The 16,040-nt window shown below is 46.0% G+C and overlaps 1 protein-coding gene across 3 annotated transcripts in view; it reads right to left on the bottom strand.

Moving 5' to 3' along the window:
- The window catches only part of CCDC102A (coiled-coil domain containing 102A), a 659,386-nt gene that overhangs the window by 129,488 nt on the left and 513,858 nt on the right, over positions 1-16,040 (bottom strand). For all 3 annotated transcript variants that reach the window (XM_069654162.1, XM_069654173.1, XM_069654184.1), the window contains one exon: positions 15,252-15,368. In XM_069654162.1, coding sequence (XP_069510263.1) covers positions 15,252-15,368 — 117 coding nt within the window. The remainder of the gene's footprint in view (positions 1-15,251; positions 15,369-16,040) is intronic.

The following is a 16,040-nucleotide window of genomic DNA, read 5'->3' on the forward strand; positions in this document are numbered from 1 at the left end:
GCTGTGGCCAGCATTGCCAGGGTCTGGGCCTTCAAACCACAGAGGCCGCAAAGGCAGACTAACCGGCTAGAACAGAATCTGCCAGTCAAAGTTGCACCAAAAAGCCTGCAAATTAAGTCCAGCAGTAGCGCTCCCCAACAGCCCTTGTTTACGGTCCAAGCAAGACCATCAATGTAGGCAGGGGGAAGGCGAGGTCCACGGGGCTCCATTCGGCTCACTTCTTGGTATCGGTAGTTGAGCGTTGAGCATGCACGGCAAAGAACTTCAGGCGCAGGCAAGGTTGGCAACAATCGAGGGGAAATGCAGGGACCTCATTTCACCAAAACGCCAGAGGTAGCGGAAGTGATATCACATGACCCTTGACCTCTGATGACATCACAGGAAGTGATGTCATTTGACCCCACCAAAGTAATATCACGGGAAGCGATGGAACACAATCTTTCACCCCTTGACAAAACAGGAAGTGGCACCACATAGCATTGTTCCTAAGTACACTAAGAAAAATATGGTTACGATATCACTATAATGTGACATACATTTCATACAAGAATGGATCGCCATATGTATCGTTAAGATCGGTGTGTATAGGCACATATTACCAAATTACTGTGAATGCAAGCAGACATCCATGGCCAAATGATAATGATGTGTTATTATATAGCACTTATGCTTAAGCGCTTTATATAGAAAAAATATACATACAATATCACCCAACCTGTGTTGGTACTCATTTATCGACCACAGAAGGATGAAAGGCTGAGTGGAGGTGTTTAAGAACAGACTAAATCAGTGACTCACCCCCAAAGTGTGCCTGAAATAAACCTTTAATGAGTCTAGCAATTGTATAGAATTCCAGAAAGACAAATGATTTGGTGTCCCTTTGCATTCTTATTTAGGGTCACTGCTGAAAATGTCAGACTTGTGCTTGTGGAATCCCTGTTCTTTTTTTTCTCTCTTTTTTTCTTCTAAGAGGCCTGAACAAGAAAGCCAGCCACTCCAGAAGCAAAGAGCCACAATGGGCTGGCCATTGCCCAGGAGCTTGCATAAAAAAAAAATAAAAAAAAGTTAAACCTTTTTTAGGGGTACCAGGGGAGATCACAGGGGTAGCAAGCGAGACCCCCTGGCAACTCCTAAATGACGTCCCTGGGGAAATGTTAAGAAGCTGCATAAAAGGAATGTCCACATCGCGTGCACAGCTAATATATGTTTTATCGTGTTGCAGAGCAATACATACGTATATACAGTAAAAGGTATGAATACCCACAGACAGTCCCAAAACCTTAGCAGGAAGCCCGTTACTGGTGAGCCTCCAGTGGCATCAGGGCACTGATGAAGATAGTGCTTCAGGCATGATGAGCAGCTGGGAGTCACTGGAGATGGTGAAGACCAGACCTTCTGGTAGACTGGTGCTCCATCAAAGGTGACCATATAGAGATGGCAATCCTCCGACTGCAGCCGCAGCAAGCAATTGCTTTTTTGGTCATTCTTGGTCTTTGGCAGATGCAGCTCTCGGACTCTGCACAGACCTTCTGGATAGAGGCAGAGTGGCAATGGTAGGCTGGTGCGTCATCAACGGGAACCATATAGAGAGGGCAATCCTCCGACTGCAGCCGCAGCAAGCGATTGCTTTTTTGGTCAGTCTTGATCTTCGGCAGATGCAGCTCTCAGACTCTGCACAGACCTTCTGGATAGAGGCAGAGTGGCAATGGTAGAAGTTCTCCATCACTGCAAACCATATAGCGAGGGCAATCCTCCCACTACAGCTGCTTCAAGCGATTGCTTTTTTGGTCAGTCTTGGTCTTCGGCAGATGCAGCTCTCGGACTCTGCGTGGATGGCAGATGCGTCTAGGTTCTGGTGGTCTTGTCTTTTCATTGTTTGGGCAGTGTAAGGCAAAGGCAGACAAAGCAGAGGGTTTACACCTTTCTCATGGCCGGTCCTCCCGAGCCCAAGGAGGTGCGCGGCATGCCCAGTCTTACCCAGGTACATGCAATTCCAGTAAAACAGTCACAGGGCTGAGTCATTCAGACATTTTGGTGGCCGCCAAATGAATGGGGACTGCCGCATTCAACGTTTTCTGGGTTTTTGCCTGTAAAACTCCAGACACGGGTTCAAATCTGAATCCAGACCGAATTCACAATATGGTCCAAATTAGTTATGGCTACCCCGCCTGCACTGGGACTCCAAGGCCACCTGAGCTATGAGTTGGTCTGTCTCTCTGCCTCCCGTTATTTGTCTGTCTCCGACACCCCCATCCCTCGCTCTGAAACTGGAGGGCCAGTCATCAACCATCAAGTCAAACAATCCACACACCAAAGCCAATCAATACTGCCCACTCGGTTATTCTGCAGCACTATCCAACTGCATCCTCCACCTAGACCACCTTACGGGAACACCCGTCTAGCGGGATTGCACAGTTCCATGCAAGCCTTCAATAAAGTGGCCACAGTACGCAGTCATGCCATCGTGTTTTGTATAGCACCCAGCGGTCCATGGTATGGCTTTGGAGTGCAGCAACTGCACAACTCCGGCATCGGGGCAACACGTGTGTAATGCCTGGCGACTTGGATGCGCATTGCCTGTATGCTGTGACCGCTTCAGCAATAATGCAGAACCAATGGGCTCATGAATAATAAGTGGCGATTATTGGCCTGCTATCTTTGTCCGTAACTGATGACTGCATTGGGACTCAAGTTTCAAAATAATCTTATTTGGTTATTCGTGCTCTTTGTTATCCCTAGATGTTTAAAATAATCTTATTTGGTCTCCTATTCGTGCTCTTTGTTATCCCTAGATGTTTAAAATAATCTTATTTGGTCTCCTATTCGTGCTCTTTGTTATCCCTAGATGTTTAAAATAATCTTATTTGGTCTCCTATTCGTGCTCTTTGTTATCCCTAGATGTTTAAAATAATCTTATTTGGTCTCCTATTCGTGCTCTTTGTTATCCCTAGATGTTTAAAATAATCTTATTTGGTCTCCTATTCGTGCTCTTTGTTATCCCTAGATGTTTAAAATAATCTTATTTGGTCTCCTATTCGTGCTCTTTGTTATCCCTAGATGTTTAAAATAATCTTATTTGGTCTCCTATTCGTGCTCTTTGTTATCCCTAGATGTTTAAAATAATCTTATTTGGTCTCCTATTCGTGCTCTTTGTTATCCCTAGATGTATACATTGTGTAGATCGCTATTGGACATTTGTATTGTCATTTTTGTTTGTATGCATGTTTGTATTACTCTTTCAGTTTACTTTTTCATTTCATGTTTATTTCATTACTATTTGATTAAAAATAATCTTTGCATCTCAGAATTTTCTGTGTGTGCAGAGATTGGCTTGGCTAATAACTACTATATGAATGATGGAATGATGTTATTAAAAGCACGAATAAAGTAAAGAATTCCGCAATTTTAATATTCCAGCAGGAGCAATAGTTTGTTGGTGTATTGCATGCCGTAAGTAGCAGGTGTGGTCACAAGTGCGCTAGGTGTGGGGTGCACGGTTACAAAAATAAACGACTTGAAACCACACAAATCCGAGCAAGTGACAAACTCTGGACATAATTTAACCACCTCTACACAGGTTATACTCAACAGGGCCAGGCCTAGACGTACTCAAACCACCCTGTACCACTGTGTGACTGATCTACGCCATACACAAGCAGGGCCAGAGCCAGGCCAACACTCATCCAGTGCCGGACACTGTCATACATCTCAGCCAATGCCAGTCCTCCCCAATCAATGCCATAACTAACATGAACGCCATTTTCTAGGGACTCGTGGGGCTCGAACCCACCAATATTGTCATATTTGGGCCTCTACGGAATTGGATGAGCTTTGTACCCATTATGCGCTGTCAGCATGTGAAAAATGACCTATGCCGTGGTTACTCTGAACCGCTTCAAAAACAGCAAAAATGAACTGCATCTGGTGTTGCCTCACCTGTAGCATAGGGCATGATTTACCTGCTCTCTGACCGTGACCTCCCATGGATACTTTTTTCAGGGGATATGCCTTTGATCCTGTCAATAATTGAAAACAGTCTAACTTGGAGGACCGCAGGTTTATGCACTCTAGTTTGTTACTTTGCAGCTTTAGTGTAAGAGATAACTCTCTTATAACCTCAGTGCCAAGACTTACGAGTGCTTACCACCGGACGGGACTTGCCTGGCTGTACACCTAAACTCATCGTGACGGTAAAGATGAAAACGCAAGAAAAGACAGTAGATTACCAAGAGGGGCCGCAAGCAAGACATCGCTCAAAGTCTCATTTAAAGACAGCACACTCTGAAAATCATCCAATGATTAGCTCCATACAAACGGCCATTGTTGCTGAACCCAGACAAGTAAAAGAATCACCAGAAATGTCATGCTTAAATAAAGGCGAAGACGCACTTCCAAGAAAAAATGAAAATTCTGATGCTAATTCAGAAAACACATCTGAAGGGATACCTGAACTGAAATTAGCTGCTTCGACCATCAAACAACTAACAAATCATGAGGAAGCTTATACAGATATTATCCAACAAAAAGAGAAGAAATCCCCTGCTAATCACCTAAACCTCTCGACTGAAGACCCAAATTCACAGACGGTAGTACAAGTTGACCAAAGCCTCAATATGTCTCTTTCCAAACAACAGAAAATGATCCGAATTTCGATCACGCCATTGATGAAGGTAACTTCCATAGACAATGTTAAATTGTATAACCCTATGATACATTCTCATCAGACTTCGACATTCAGTATATCGCAGAAAGACAAAGCTCTACTTGCAAAAAGAATGTCAGTCTATGCATGAAAAACAAGGCCAATCTGAAGCACTGTCTTATTCGGCTACCATCCAACAAACCCCACGAATGGCCCGTCTCTGCCTAGAGATACAAGAAATTGAAGCATTAATGGAGAACAAGGAAAAAAGGAGAGAGGTGTTTGGTATATTGATAAATGAAAAGGAAAGTGAAGCATCCCTGCAGAGGGTCGAAAACAGGAGAAATAAGAACTAAACCTCCTACAACCTTTGAATCTGCAACACCTGGAGTCTTGTCTCGACATCTTCAAGATACACCAACAGAATTTTTAAATCAGTCCGCCACAAAAAGATCATTTTCAAAAATCCCGAACTTCAAAGAGGAACCGAGAAGCGCAGTGCCAGATAACTCGATAGACCCCGACCAATGTCATGCAAAATGCTCTTGTGCAGAAAATGGTCCTGGTAACGTTCTTTCGATGGGATGGTCCGACGACGTATTCCATTTCTATGACAGTAATCACCACAGCTGTGCTGCTTCGTAAAATCTTTCGGCGTCTGCGTCCTGCGTCAATGACGTCGATACGCCGTCCTCGAGGGCCTCCGTCGAGCCGACGTCACCGGATGTTAGAAGTAGGACGCACAACGCCCGTAGCCTCAGTTGTAGTTTTTTTCCCAGAACGTGTGGCACCAATCTAATGCCAATATGACCACAGAAAGCCTTGCGGAAACGTAAGCTGCAATCGCATAAGAAATTCTGTAGTGGGGAAGGCAGGGAGGGAGCGATATGGAATACGTCATCGGACCATCCCATCGAAAGAACGTTACCAGGTAAGAGAGTAACTTGTTCTTCGAGGGGATTGGGTCTTCCGACGTATTCCATATCTATGACAGACTCTCATAGCAGTACCAACGTAAGGAGGTGGGAAACGAATTTAGAATATACAAATTTAGAATGCCCAATCAAGTTGCAGAGTAAAGGACTGCCTTGCAAAAGGCCAGATCCTGCCCATGGATAGAATCAAGGGAGTAGGGACATACAAAAGTATGGACCGAAGCCCAAGTGGCTGCATCACAGATGTTACGAACAGGAACACCTCTCTGCAGGGCAGTAGAGGCAGCCATACCCCTAGTCGAATGGGCCCGTAAGCCTACAGGAGAATCCTTACCCACCAGGTGGTAACATTCAGAAATTGCCAAGATAATCCATCTAGACAAAGGGCCTCATTACAAGGATGGCGGTAACTATGGCGCTACTAGCGCCATGGTTGCCGCCGGAGTCCGGCATGGTGAATGGTGGAATTACCGCCCCATTCCAAGGTTGCAGGGGCGGTAATTCCCCATTCACCATGGCCCTTCCCCATCCCATTTGAGCCGCATAGGGCTCAATGGGAATGGGGAAGGAGCAAATAACGGTACCGCAATTAGCGGCACCGTTATTTGCTCTGAAGTCCCTCAGCGGGTCCCGTCCTTAACGTGTGGTCTGACCACACGTTAAGGACGGATCCACTGAGGGACCTCGTAGTAGGGCGGTAGGGGATTACCGGCACCGGTGCCCTTACCGGTGCCAGTAATCCCTTACCGCCATCCGTGTAATGAGGCCCAAAGTTTGCTTAGTCACAGCTTGTCCCAACCGCCTTCCAGCGTAACCAACAAAGAGGTGATCGTCCACTCTGACCCGGGACATGCGTGAAATGTAGAAACTTAAAGCTCTCCTAGGATCTAACCTACGGAGCCCTCTCCTCGTCCTTACCAGGATGCGGAGGAGGATAAAATGCCGGAAGAACAACCTTCTGGCTCAAATGAAATTCGGACACCACCTTCGGAAGAAAGGAAGGACGAACTCGAAGGTCAACCCTGTCCTTATGGAACACAGTGAAGGGTGGCTTATCTGAAAGTGCCTGTAACTCACTCACTCTGCGAGCGGAAGTGACCGCAACTTAAAATACAGTTTTAAGGGTTAACAGTCTCAAAGGACAAGAATGCAAAGGCTCAAACGGAGCACCCATTAGAAACTTGAGAACAAGGGTCAAATCCCACTCGTGAGAGATCGCGCTCTGCCTGCTCAGAGCGTCCGCCGTCTCGTTTTCATCTCCGGCCAGAGGAACTGCCGAGATCGAAAGTTCCTGCTGGATGGCCCAGAACCAGATCTGCATCTCCTCCCTGCTCAGAGGAAGTGACCCTGCCCCCCCTTTTTGTTGAGGTAGTGCATGGCCACTGTGTTGTCCGTCAGGATCAGGACATTCTTTCCTCGCACAGTCGGCGGAAAAGCCTTCAGGGCAAGCCTGACGGCCCTCAGCTCCAACAGATTGATATGGAGTCTGGACCCCGTGAGGGATGCGTCCGCCACGATCGTCATTTTGGCGGCCAGGGCAGCCAAAATGGAGCCCCCCTCATCAGATTGCCTTCGTCGGCCCACCACAGAAGGTCCTGAGCGACCAAAGGCGGCACCTGAACGGGGTCTGACATCCTGCCGGAGGACTGTGACCACTGCATCTTGAGAGCCCACTGCAAAGATCTCATCCGCAGTCGGGCCTCTGGCACCAGAAGAATACAGGATGCCATGAGGCCAAGCAGCCTCAAGAACTCTAACGCCGGGAGACTCTGGGCATGTCGAAACTTGTGTACCATCTGCTGAATGTGAAGAGCCCTCACCTTGGGCGGAAAACACTGCCCCAGGGACATGTTGAGCACTGCTCCGATGTACTGGAGCCGCTGAGTTGGCGTCAAGTGAGACTTCTTTAAGTTGAGGGAGAAGCCCAGCTTGTGAAGGGAGTGGCAGGTGACGGACAGATGACCCAGGACTTGCTCGGGAGTCCAGGTAGGGGTAGACGTGAATTCCCCTTTCCTGAGATGAGCTGCCACCACCACCATGAGCTTGGTGAAGACCCTCAGGGCGGAGGTCAATCCGAACGGCAGGACCCGAAACTGAAAGTGCAAGTCGCCAACCGCGAACCTCAGGTACTTCTTGTGCTTTGGATGGATCGTCACATGAAAATAAGTGTCCTTGAGGTCGAGAGACACCAACCAGTCCTGAAGTTGAAGGGCCTGGAGGACTTGAGAAAGAGTAACCATCTTGAACTTGTCCTTGATGGGTCTCAATCCTCCGTCTTTCTTCGAAATCAAAAAATAAGAGGAATAGCATCCCTTGTTCCTCTCCGCTACAGGCACCAGTTCTATGGTGCCTTTCTCCAGCAGGGATTGAATTTCCTGCGCAAGGAGCGGATCCGGACTCTTCAAAGAGGTTCCCTGGTGGATTGTCGTGAGGCCTGTGCCAGAAAGGAAGACAGTAGCCGTGGGCTATGATCTCCAGAGCCCACACATCTGAAGTAGTGGCACGCCATTCTACGAGATGCTGCGCCAGCCTTCCCCCCAACCGGAGAAGCATGGGCCTCATGACTGAGCTGAAGCGGCAGTGCCTGGCACCTCGAGTACCTTGTTTTCCACCTGTGGCACTCCTACGGTTGCCCCTTTGACTTGCAGCTCCTCTCAATTTACTAAAGGATGAGTAATATCAAAAGGAACCTCCCCTCCATTGCTGTCCCCTAGGATGAAAAGGCAGAGGTTGGCGAACTGCAGCGCCCGATTTCACTGCAGCTTTGGAGGTCTGCAACCTCTCAAGACTCTCGTCAGCCTTGCTGCCAAAAAGATGGTCACCATCAAAGGGCATATTGAGGAGCCGGGCTTGCACATCCGGAGCATACCCCAACCACGTAAACCTGCGCGTTACGGTGCTCACCGCCATGGACCGGCTGATGCAATCAACCATGTCCAGACCCGACTGAACGGATTCACACATGGCATCCTTGCCATCCTGCACGATAGCAAGGAAACCATCCCGTTCCTCCCCTTCGGGAATATGATCATCCGCTAGGGAAATACAGTTCCACAGAGTGTGCGTGAAACGAGACAATGCACAAACGGAGTTGGCAGCCTGAAGCGCCATACCCCCAGAAGAAAATACCTTCTTCGCCCAGCCGTCAAAATGTTTGTCGTCTCTATCAGGAGGGATGGTAGGGTACGACGCCTGCTTTGCGGGGGCCATTGCCGCCTGCACCACCAAACTCTCCGGAGTAGGGTGCTTGGTCAAGTAGCAGGGGTTGCCACTGGCTGGGCGATATTTCCTCGGCAAGGACTTGCTCACTGCCAGAAGACTCTCTGGAGCAGTCCAAGCCGCAGCCACCCTTCTCTGCAAGGCCATATGGAATGGCAGCACCGGGTCAGTTGGAGGACCTTGGTCCAGGATATCAGTCAGGTCATCCTGCTGAAAATCCCCAGGGGGGACAGACCAACCCAGGTATTCAGTGACCCTCGACATGAGGCGCCGATATGAATATTCACCATGCGTGCCAGGCTTCGGCCTACCAAACTCCACCTCCGGAGAGGTGTTTAGACCATTGGCGTCGTGCAGCGACTGACGCAGGTCCTCAGGTTGACTGTGACCGGAAACAATGTCATCAGGAACCAATGCAGGAATCTCACCTTCCTCAGAACCCTCATCCACCTCAGAAATATAACCTAGAGGCTGGAAAGAGGGTACAGAAAAAGGCACAAAGACATGTTTAGCCTTAGCCATTGCCTTTCTTGGGGGTGCCACCGTGCCACGGGGTACCTCCAACAAGGCTGCCTCGAAAGGCGTCGATGGAATGGGTGTCCACGTCTAGCGTGGCGTCGACAGCTTCAACGGCGTTGACAAAGGCATCGAGGGCGGAGCCCCGAGCGTGTCTCTCGACAGCCTAGGCGTCGATGGCGTCGACGACTTCCTCGGAGGCAGGGCCTCGAGAGAGTCCGTCGACGACCTCGGCGTCAATGTCTTCTTGGAAGACTTCACAGAGTCTCGCGGTCTCGATGGCGTTGAGGACCGGGACCTGGAACGGGCATGCCTAGAGCGACCATCCTTGTCCGACCGGGACCTTGAAGGCGCACGGTGGTCGCGACGACTGCTCGAGCCCGAAGGCGGACGAGCAGTGTCTCTAGCGTGGCCTCGACCAGCGTCCTCAGACGGCACGGCTGGACCGGAGCCCTGCGATTGAAAAATCGCCACATCTCCTTTTGGAACGAATCCCATTCCTCCGGAGTGGAATGCTTGTTGGGACAAGCTACCCGCCTACGGGCGGAGTCCTCGGAAGAGGACGGGGAAGGTGACCTGTGACAGCGCTTCCTGGAGTGCCTCGAAGAGGCAGAGGAATGGCGGGACCGACTCCCAGACTGAGAACCCCCGGACTCACGACGACGATGCGGAGGGTCACCCCCCGAATCATCCGTCGAAAGACCAGTGGAACGCGACTTCCGGGGCTTGGCCACCTTACCGACCGACAGCTTCTTCTCGCAAGGCCTTCGAAGTGAGCGATTAGCAGTCGACACAGTCGTCCGTATCATGGTCCTCCCCGAGGCACCAGAGACAAGCGTCGTGCGTATCCGTCAGGGACATCTTGGACCCGCACACCCGACACTTCTCAAACCAGAACCGCGGGGCGGAAGACGCCGAAGGCATCATATTCGATAGCAATGAAGAAACATGTTCGAAGAACCGAAAGAACAGGATTTAGTAGAATCGAGGCGTGCCGAGATCTCCGAAGCGAACACGTTCGCGGAAAAAACGGAAATGAGGCTACGGGCGTCGTGCATCCTACTTATAACATCAGGTGACGTCGGCTCGACGGAGGCCCTCGAGGACAGCGTATCGACGTCATCGACGCAGGACACAGACGCCAAAAGATTTTCCGAAGCAGCACAGCTATGGTGATTACTGTCATAGATATGGAATACGTCGGAGGACCCAATCCCCTCAAACTCAACTTCTTGCACTCCAAGCTGTATTTCGCGTGTAGCAAAATATATCAATCCACGTACACTGCTTCAAGCAAAAAACTTTTCCTTGCTGATAGATCGGACAAAAAACCGAAAAGATGATCTGATATTAAATAGGACAAACTTACTCCGGTTATTTGAAGTTATTCCAAACTTGACATCCGGTCAAAAGACATACACACAGTTGAATTTGTAGGTGATGCAAGATTAGATAGAATCTGAATCAATCTTGAATCTAGAGATACTCAACAGCTGATTCTCTATAATCCGAAAGATCTACGACAGCAAGCCTTAACAGTACAGGCAGGCGAAATACTTAAAGAGGTACACGAAGATACCAATAAGTCCCAACTCCACACCAACCAGAGTCACGTCCCTCCTAGGGAACTTGACGATAGTAACCTTGAACAAAGTCATAATTCACAGAACTCAAGACAAGAACAGACAAACAAAGCTAAAGATAAACAATATAGGTATAGATCTAGAACTGAATATACAAAGCACTTTTTTTGGAGCGATCTAGATCAGTCACAAGATTACTAACCATTAACGCAAAACCAAAACAAAAAAAAAACAATATCGCTATGCACGTGGAATACTTGTGGAAATGGACATCTATTTAATCAACCTAATCAGGATCTAAAGGACTATGATATCATCTGTATTCAGGAATCATGGATCCAGGAGCAGCCAATATGCGATGGCTACATTATCATGAATCCAGCAAGAAAAAAAGCAAGAGGACGCCCATCTGCAGGTCTACTAACCCTATTTAAACAACTTAGAATTAATAGAATCTCAGAATATTCAGGATGGAATCCAACTTTCTATCCTAAGGCAAACAAGACCTAATAAGCTGGCAGTATCTTCTTATAAAGAGCAGTTATCAAAAGAAACCATGCATTAATAAACCTTTACTGGAACCCCATTTCCATCGCCGATCAAATGATATGCTCAGCAATTGATAAAATGGCAGTATCGTACACAGGCATAAACTTTATCCTATGTGGTGATCTAAATATCCATTTTTATGACAAGAAAGTATTGGTTCTAGATCAGCACATGTTATCCCCAAGAGCTCGGATATGGAGCAAAGAAATGGCCTTGAGAGCGCTACAAAGAGTCACCATGACTGATAACAATATTAACCTTCCAAGTATTACATGGACTTGTGGCAAATCATCAGCCACGATCGACTACATATATAGGTCAGCCGACCTCCATACCAAAATAAATAAAACAGGAAATGTGAAAACATCCAGAAGCAATCATGAGATCCTGACGATTGAATGAACAATGGACAATCGATCAAATGTTCAAATACTACTTCCAGAATGAATGCTCAACACTGGGTCGAACAGATTAAGAATACCACGACACACATTAGAAAAACTTCCAGGACTTTTCGATTCGAACAATCTTGATGATAAAGAAAAACTGAATTATACCTGGCTCTTGCAACCGTACAGAGCCATGACAATGGCGTCTCAGGCCACCAGCAAATCCCATCAACATGCCTATAATGAGGAAAAAACTGGAGTTACGAAGAACCATTAAGCAACTAAAAAATGAATCGCCAATTGATCAAGTCATGATCAAACAACTCAAACAAAGATTTTGAAATTGGAGGAAAAACAACATAGCAACTCAAGATCAGAACGATGCAGAAGCGATGTTACATGCCTTTAAAAAACAGTAACATTCGAAACCTATGGAATTTGTTGAATCCAACTGCAACACTCCAGAAGATGTTAACTGATGTCTCTGAAGACGCATGGACAAGGCATATAACTGACTTATACCAGACCATCGAAAACCAGAGCTTAGTAATAGAGGAATCATCTACGACAAACTGGAACTTTGAATGCGAACCACAAGACATTGAAAATGCCATCATGAAGCTCAATCAAGGGCACCCGGACCAGATGGACTCACCAACCAGAGAATTAAGAAAGATCTGGAAATCTGGAAAAAAACTTTGCAATGAACTGTTCAAACTAATCTCTAAAACCAATAATATTCCACGTTCTTGGCAATTAGCAGTCTTGATACCAATATTTAAACAGGGTGATCCAAAGGACCACTGCAATTACAGATCGATTGCTCCGTTAGATCCATTAGGAAAGATATTTGCAACAATATTGTTAGAACAATTGCAATCCTGGGCAAAAGAAGCAAACATCAATGCAACGAGAAAAACTGGGTTTGTGAAATATATCGGTACTGATATCAACCTCTTTTTGCTAAATCTTGTAAAGCAAGAACCAAAACCACTCTATTGGCTATGGGCTATATTTGTCGATTTACAACAGGCGTCCGATCTTGTGAACAGAAAACTACTATGGGAAAAGTTACGAACTTGGGGTTGTCCTGCGAACATAGTAGAACCTATCAAACAATTCTATCCTAATACATCCATAAGAGTGAGGATGTCCAAGTCTGGCATGATGACAGATTCTACAACTACCTGGAATGGCCTAAAGCAGGGCTTCCCCTTGACAGCAACACTTTTTAATCTTTTTACATCTGACTTCGAAAAAAGAATACAAATACCTGAAACAAATCCTCCGAGATTAAATGCGACACCGCAATCCTGCATAACCTATGCAGATGATATTGTCTTACTTTTGCAAAACAGGAGAGGACTACAAACGGCTTTGATAATCCTTGAAACATACGTGGAACTGAATAAACTGAAAGTCAACATCCATAAAACTAAAGTAAATGAATTTGAAATCTAAAAAAGCGACCAAGGAAAACAAAGCCCTATTCCTGTATAAAGAAAAAATCATGCAGGTGAAGACTGCTAAATATCTAGGAATTTGGGTGAATCAATCCTCAACGGAAAATGAATGGATGTTACAACTAAAAAACAAACAAAGCCCTCTCGCTTGCAAGACCAGGTCAATTTCTACATTGCAAATATGGGAAATGTTCGATGAAACCAATCATAACCTTCTATCGAAAAAAGGGGACAGCCATATTGACATATGGAGGCGAGACAAGGTTGAATCTAGATCCGGACATTTGGCACAAACTGGAAGGGATCTTCTGGAGGAACGTTTTTATCACTCCCAAAACTGCTACCCATAGCAAGAATAAGATCTGAGCTAGCCTTACAATCTATGCAGTCACTCATAACATGGAAGAAACTGGATCTATTCAGAAAAATAACCACAGAGCAAAAAATTCCAGCGCTACGGATATTCAACACAGAATTCATTAGATCCAATACAACCGTATTTGAAATATGGAAAAGTCACATCGAAGCAATCCAACTGGAAGCTGATATTTAAAAGGATATGTTACAAAGAAGACCCCAAAAGCCAAGAAGAAATTAATCAACAATGACTGGATTGAAACAAACAAAAGTCTAAAAATCATGCAAATTTAAACTGTAATTCCGACAAAAGACCGGTGAACATTCTAGCAAAATAGTTGCTAATGTTCCCAGACAGACACATAAGGGACATCTACTTAAGACTCTGTTTAAATATTCTTCCGACGAGAGAACTTATGGCAAAGAGGAAATGAATACCCAGCTATTTGAACTTCTGTCGCTTCTGCAAAGAAGAAACTGTGTGGGAACACTAGAACATATATTCATGCAATGCCCAGCTCTATCAGAAAAAAGATCTACTTTTAGAACACTCTATATGACACCTTCGACACAACTATCACCTGAAGACAGATGGGCAAAATGTCCATTGGGTGATAACAAAAAAGACATTTGCACACTTGTGAAATTTTGGGAAAGTATCACTGATTTGAAGTAATTATCTCATTTTATGTTCAGATGAAAGGTTTTCGCAAAACAAAACCAAATCATCATAAGACAGACAGAGCCACATCCAAGCCAACTATGCAGCAAGCCACTGCGTGGCTTTACACCGGCAACAAAACCACCTCATCAAAAACCAACTGGTCGCTGGGTTTATCATGAAGTTAGTTGCCATCAGATGTGAGGAAGGGAGGGATGAGAAGATGGGAGGGAAGAAAGAGGAGAGTAGAGAATAAAAGAAAGTTACTAAACAAGAGTGGAAGGGTATCCAGTGGACAGGTTTCCCATTTAGGAACACAATGGCCGGAATTTTAATCCTAGCACCCTTGAGCAAAACCTTACAATCTTGGGCAAATCGCTTAATTTCTGTATACCGCAAATCTGTTAAAAACAAAAGTGCATAGACTATAGTAACACTCATTCACTTTAGAAACACAGGAGGACACCGCTGGCACAGAATGTGACCTTTTTAGATTTGAACTCCATCTTATTCACAGGTTAACTGTTAACTAAAGCCTCTTCATATAATTAGCAGCTTTTGAAAGCAATGTGGCTTTCTTCACCTGCAAGCACAAGTCCCAATTGCTAAAGTGGATTTGCACTACGACTTGAGCAAGTGTACCTATTAATTCATCTTTTGGTGCCAGTCTCTAAGGGCGGGACTGGGATGCGAACCTGTGCTGCTCTGCGTTGTCATGCTTCCTAGACGAACGTTGCCCCTGAGCTATCCTCCACTACCTATGTTATGTTTGAACCCTGCAAGCTGTACCACCAAATAGGTTTAACCAAGGCTAGACTTCAAGAGTGATACATGATAAACAGAATATCAATGAACATGTCGGTCTCAAGTAACACCTTAAAGTGGCCAATTTTGTATCCATGCCGGATTAGTGTCAGACAGCAGCATACCACCTCACCTCCCCCCGCAGGTCCGCCAGCTTTTTGTCCATATTCGAGCGGGCCCCCAGCTCATCTTCTAGATCCTCTGAAATGCGGCCTAACTCGTCCTGGTGCAGCTCCTTCAGTATGTTCAGCTGTAGAAATAGAAAAGGGACCATGAGAAGCATAAGCAGAGGGGTGCGGTCAACAAGAGAGCTGAAGCATGCACAGGAAACCCACAGAGTAAGACATTTGCAGACTAGATATTTCAACTAAAGCTGCCAGTGATTCTCCGAATAGAACTAAAAGTGCAAAAAAGTCGAGCATTTAGATTTTTAAGACTTGTTTGCCAGAATCTGTTTTTTTAATTTACTGATCGGTAACAACTGTCATTGCAATGGTCTTTTGTAAACACACATGCTGTTTGAATGCTTCCTTGCAGCAATCGGGGAGTGTAGAATGCTCAAGTAAAACAAAATGTCTGTTTGGTACATAACTAGCAGGTATACCCCTGCTTCGCACTGTAATTCCCACTTCAGTCCTAGTATGAAGTTCATTCAACAAATAACAATGCAATGGATTCCAGCTTCTTTAAGTTGGAGCGTTGAAATAGCAAAGCAAAATTATTGGTGTTCCGATCTACAGCCAAGGCAGCAGCGACCTCAACATTAAGTGCCGTACATATAGGGCTGAAGCGTGTAAGCTTTTAGTGCCACACGCGTACGGTCAAGCATATAAGCCTCGTACTGTTGAGATGGAATACATTCATCAAATGCTGAAGTTTATGTAGGACTACAACGGAACTATGGTGCAAAGAGCCATTTGGC

The sequence above is a fragment of the Ambystoma mexicanum genome, chromosome 1p (genome assembly GCF_040938575.1).
Source record: "Ambystoma mexicanum isolate Mex_15411 chromosome 1p, UKY_AmexF1_1, whole genome shotgun sequence".
NCBI classification, from domain to species: domain Eukaryota; kingdom Metazoa; phylum Chordata; class Amphibia; order Caudata; family Ambystomatidae; genus Ambystoma; species Ambystoma mexicanum.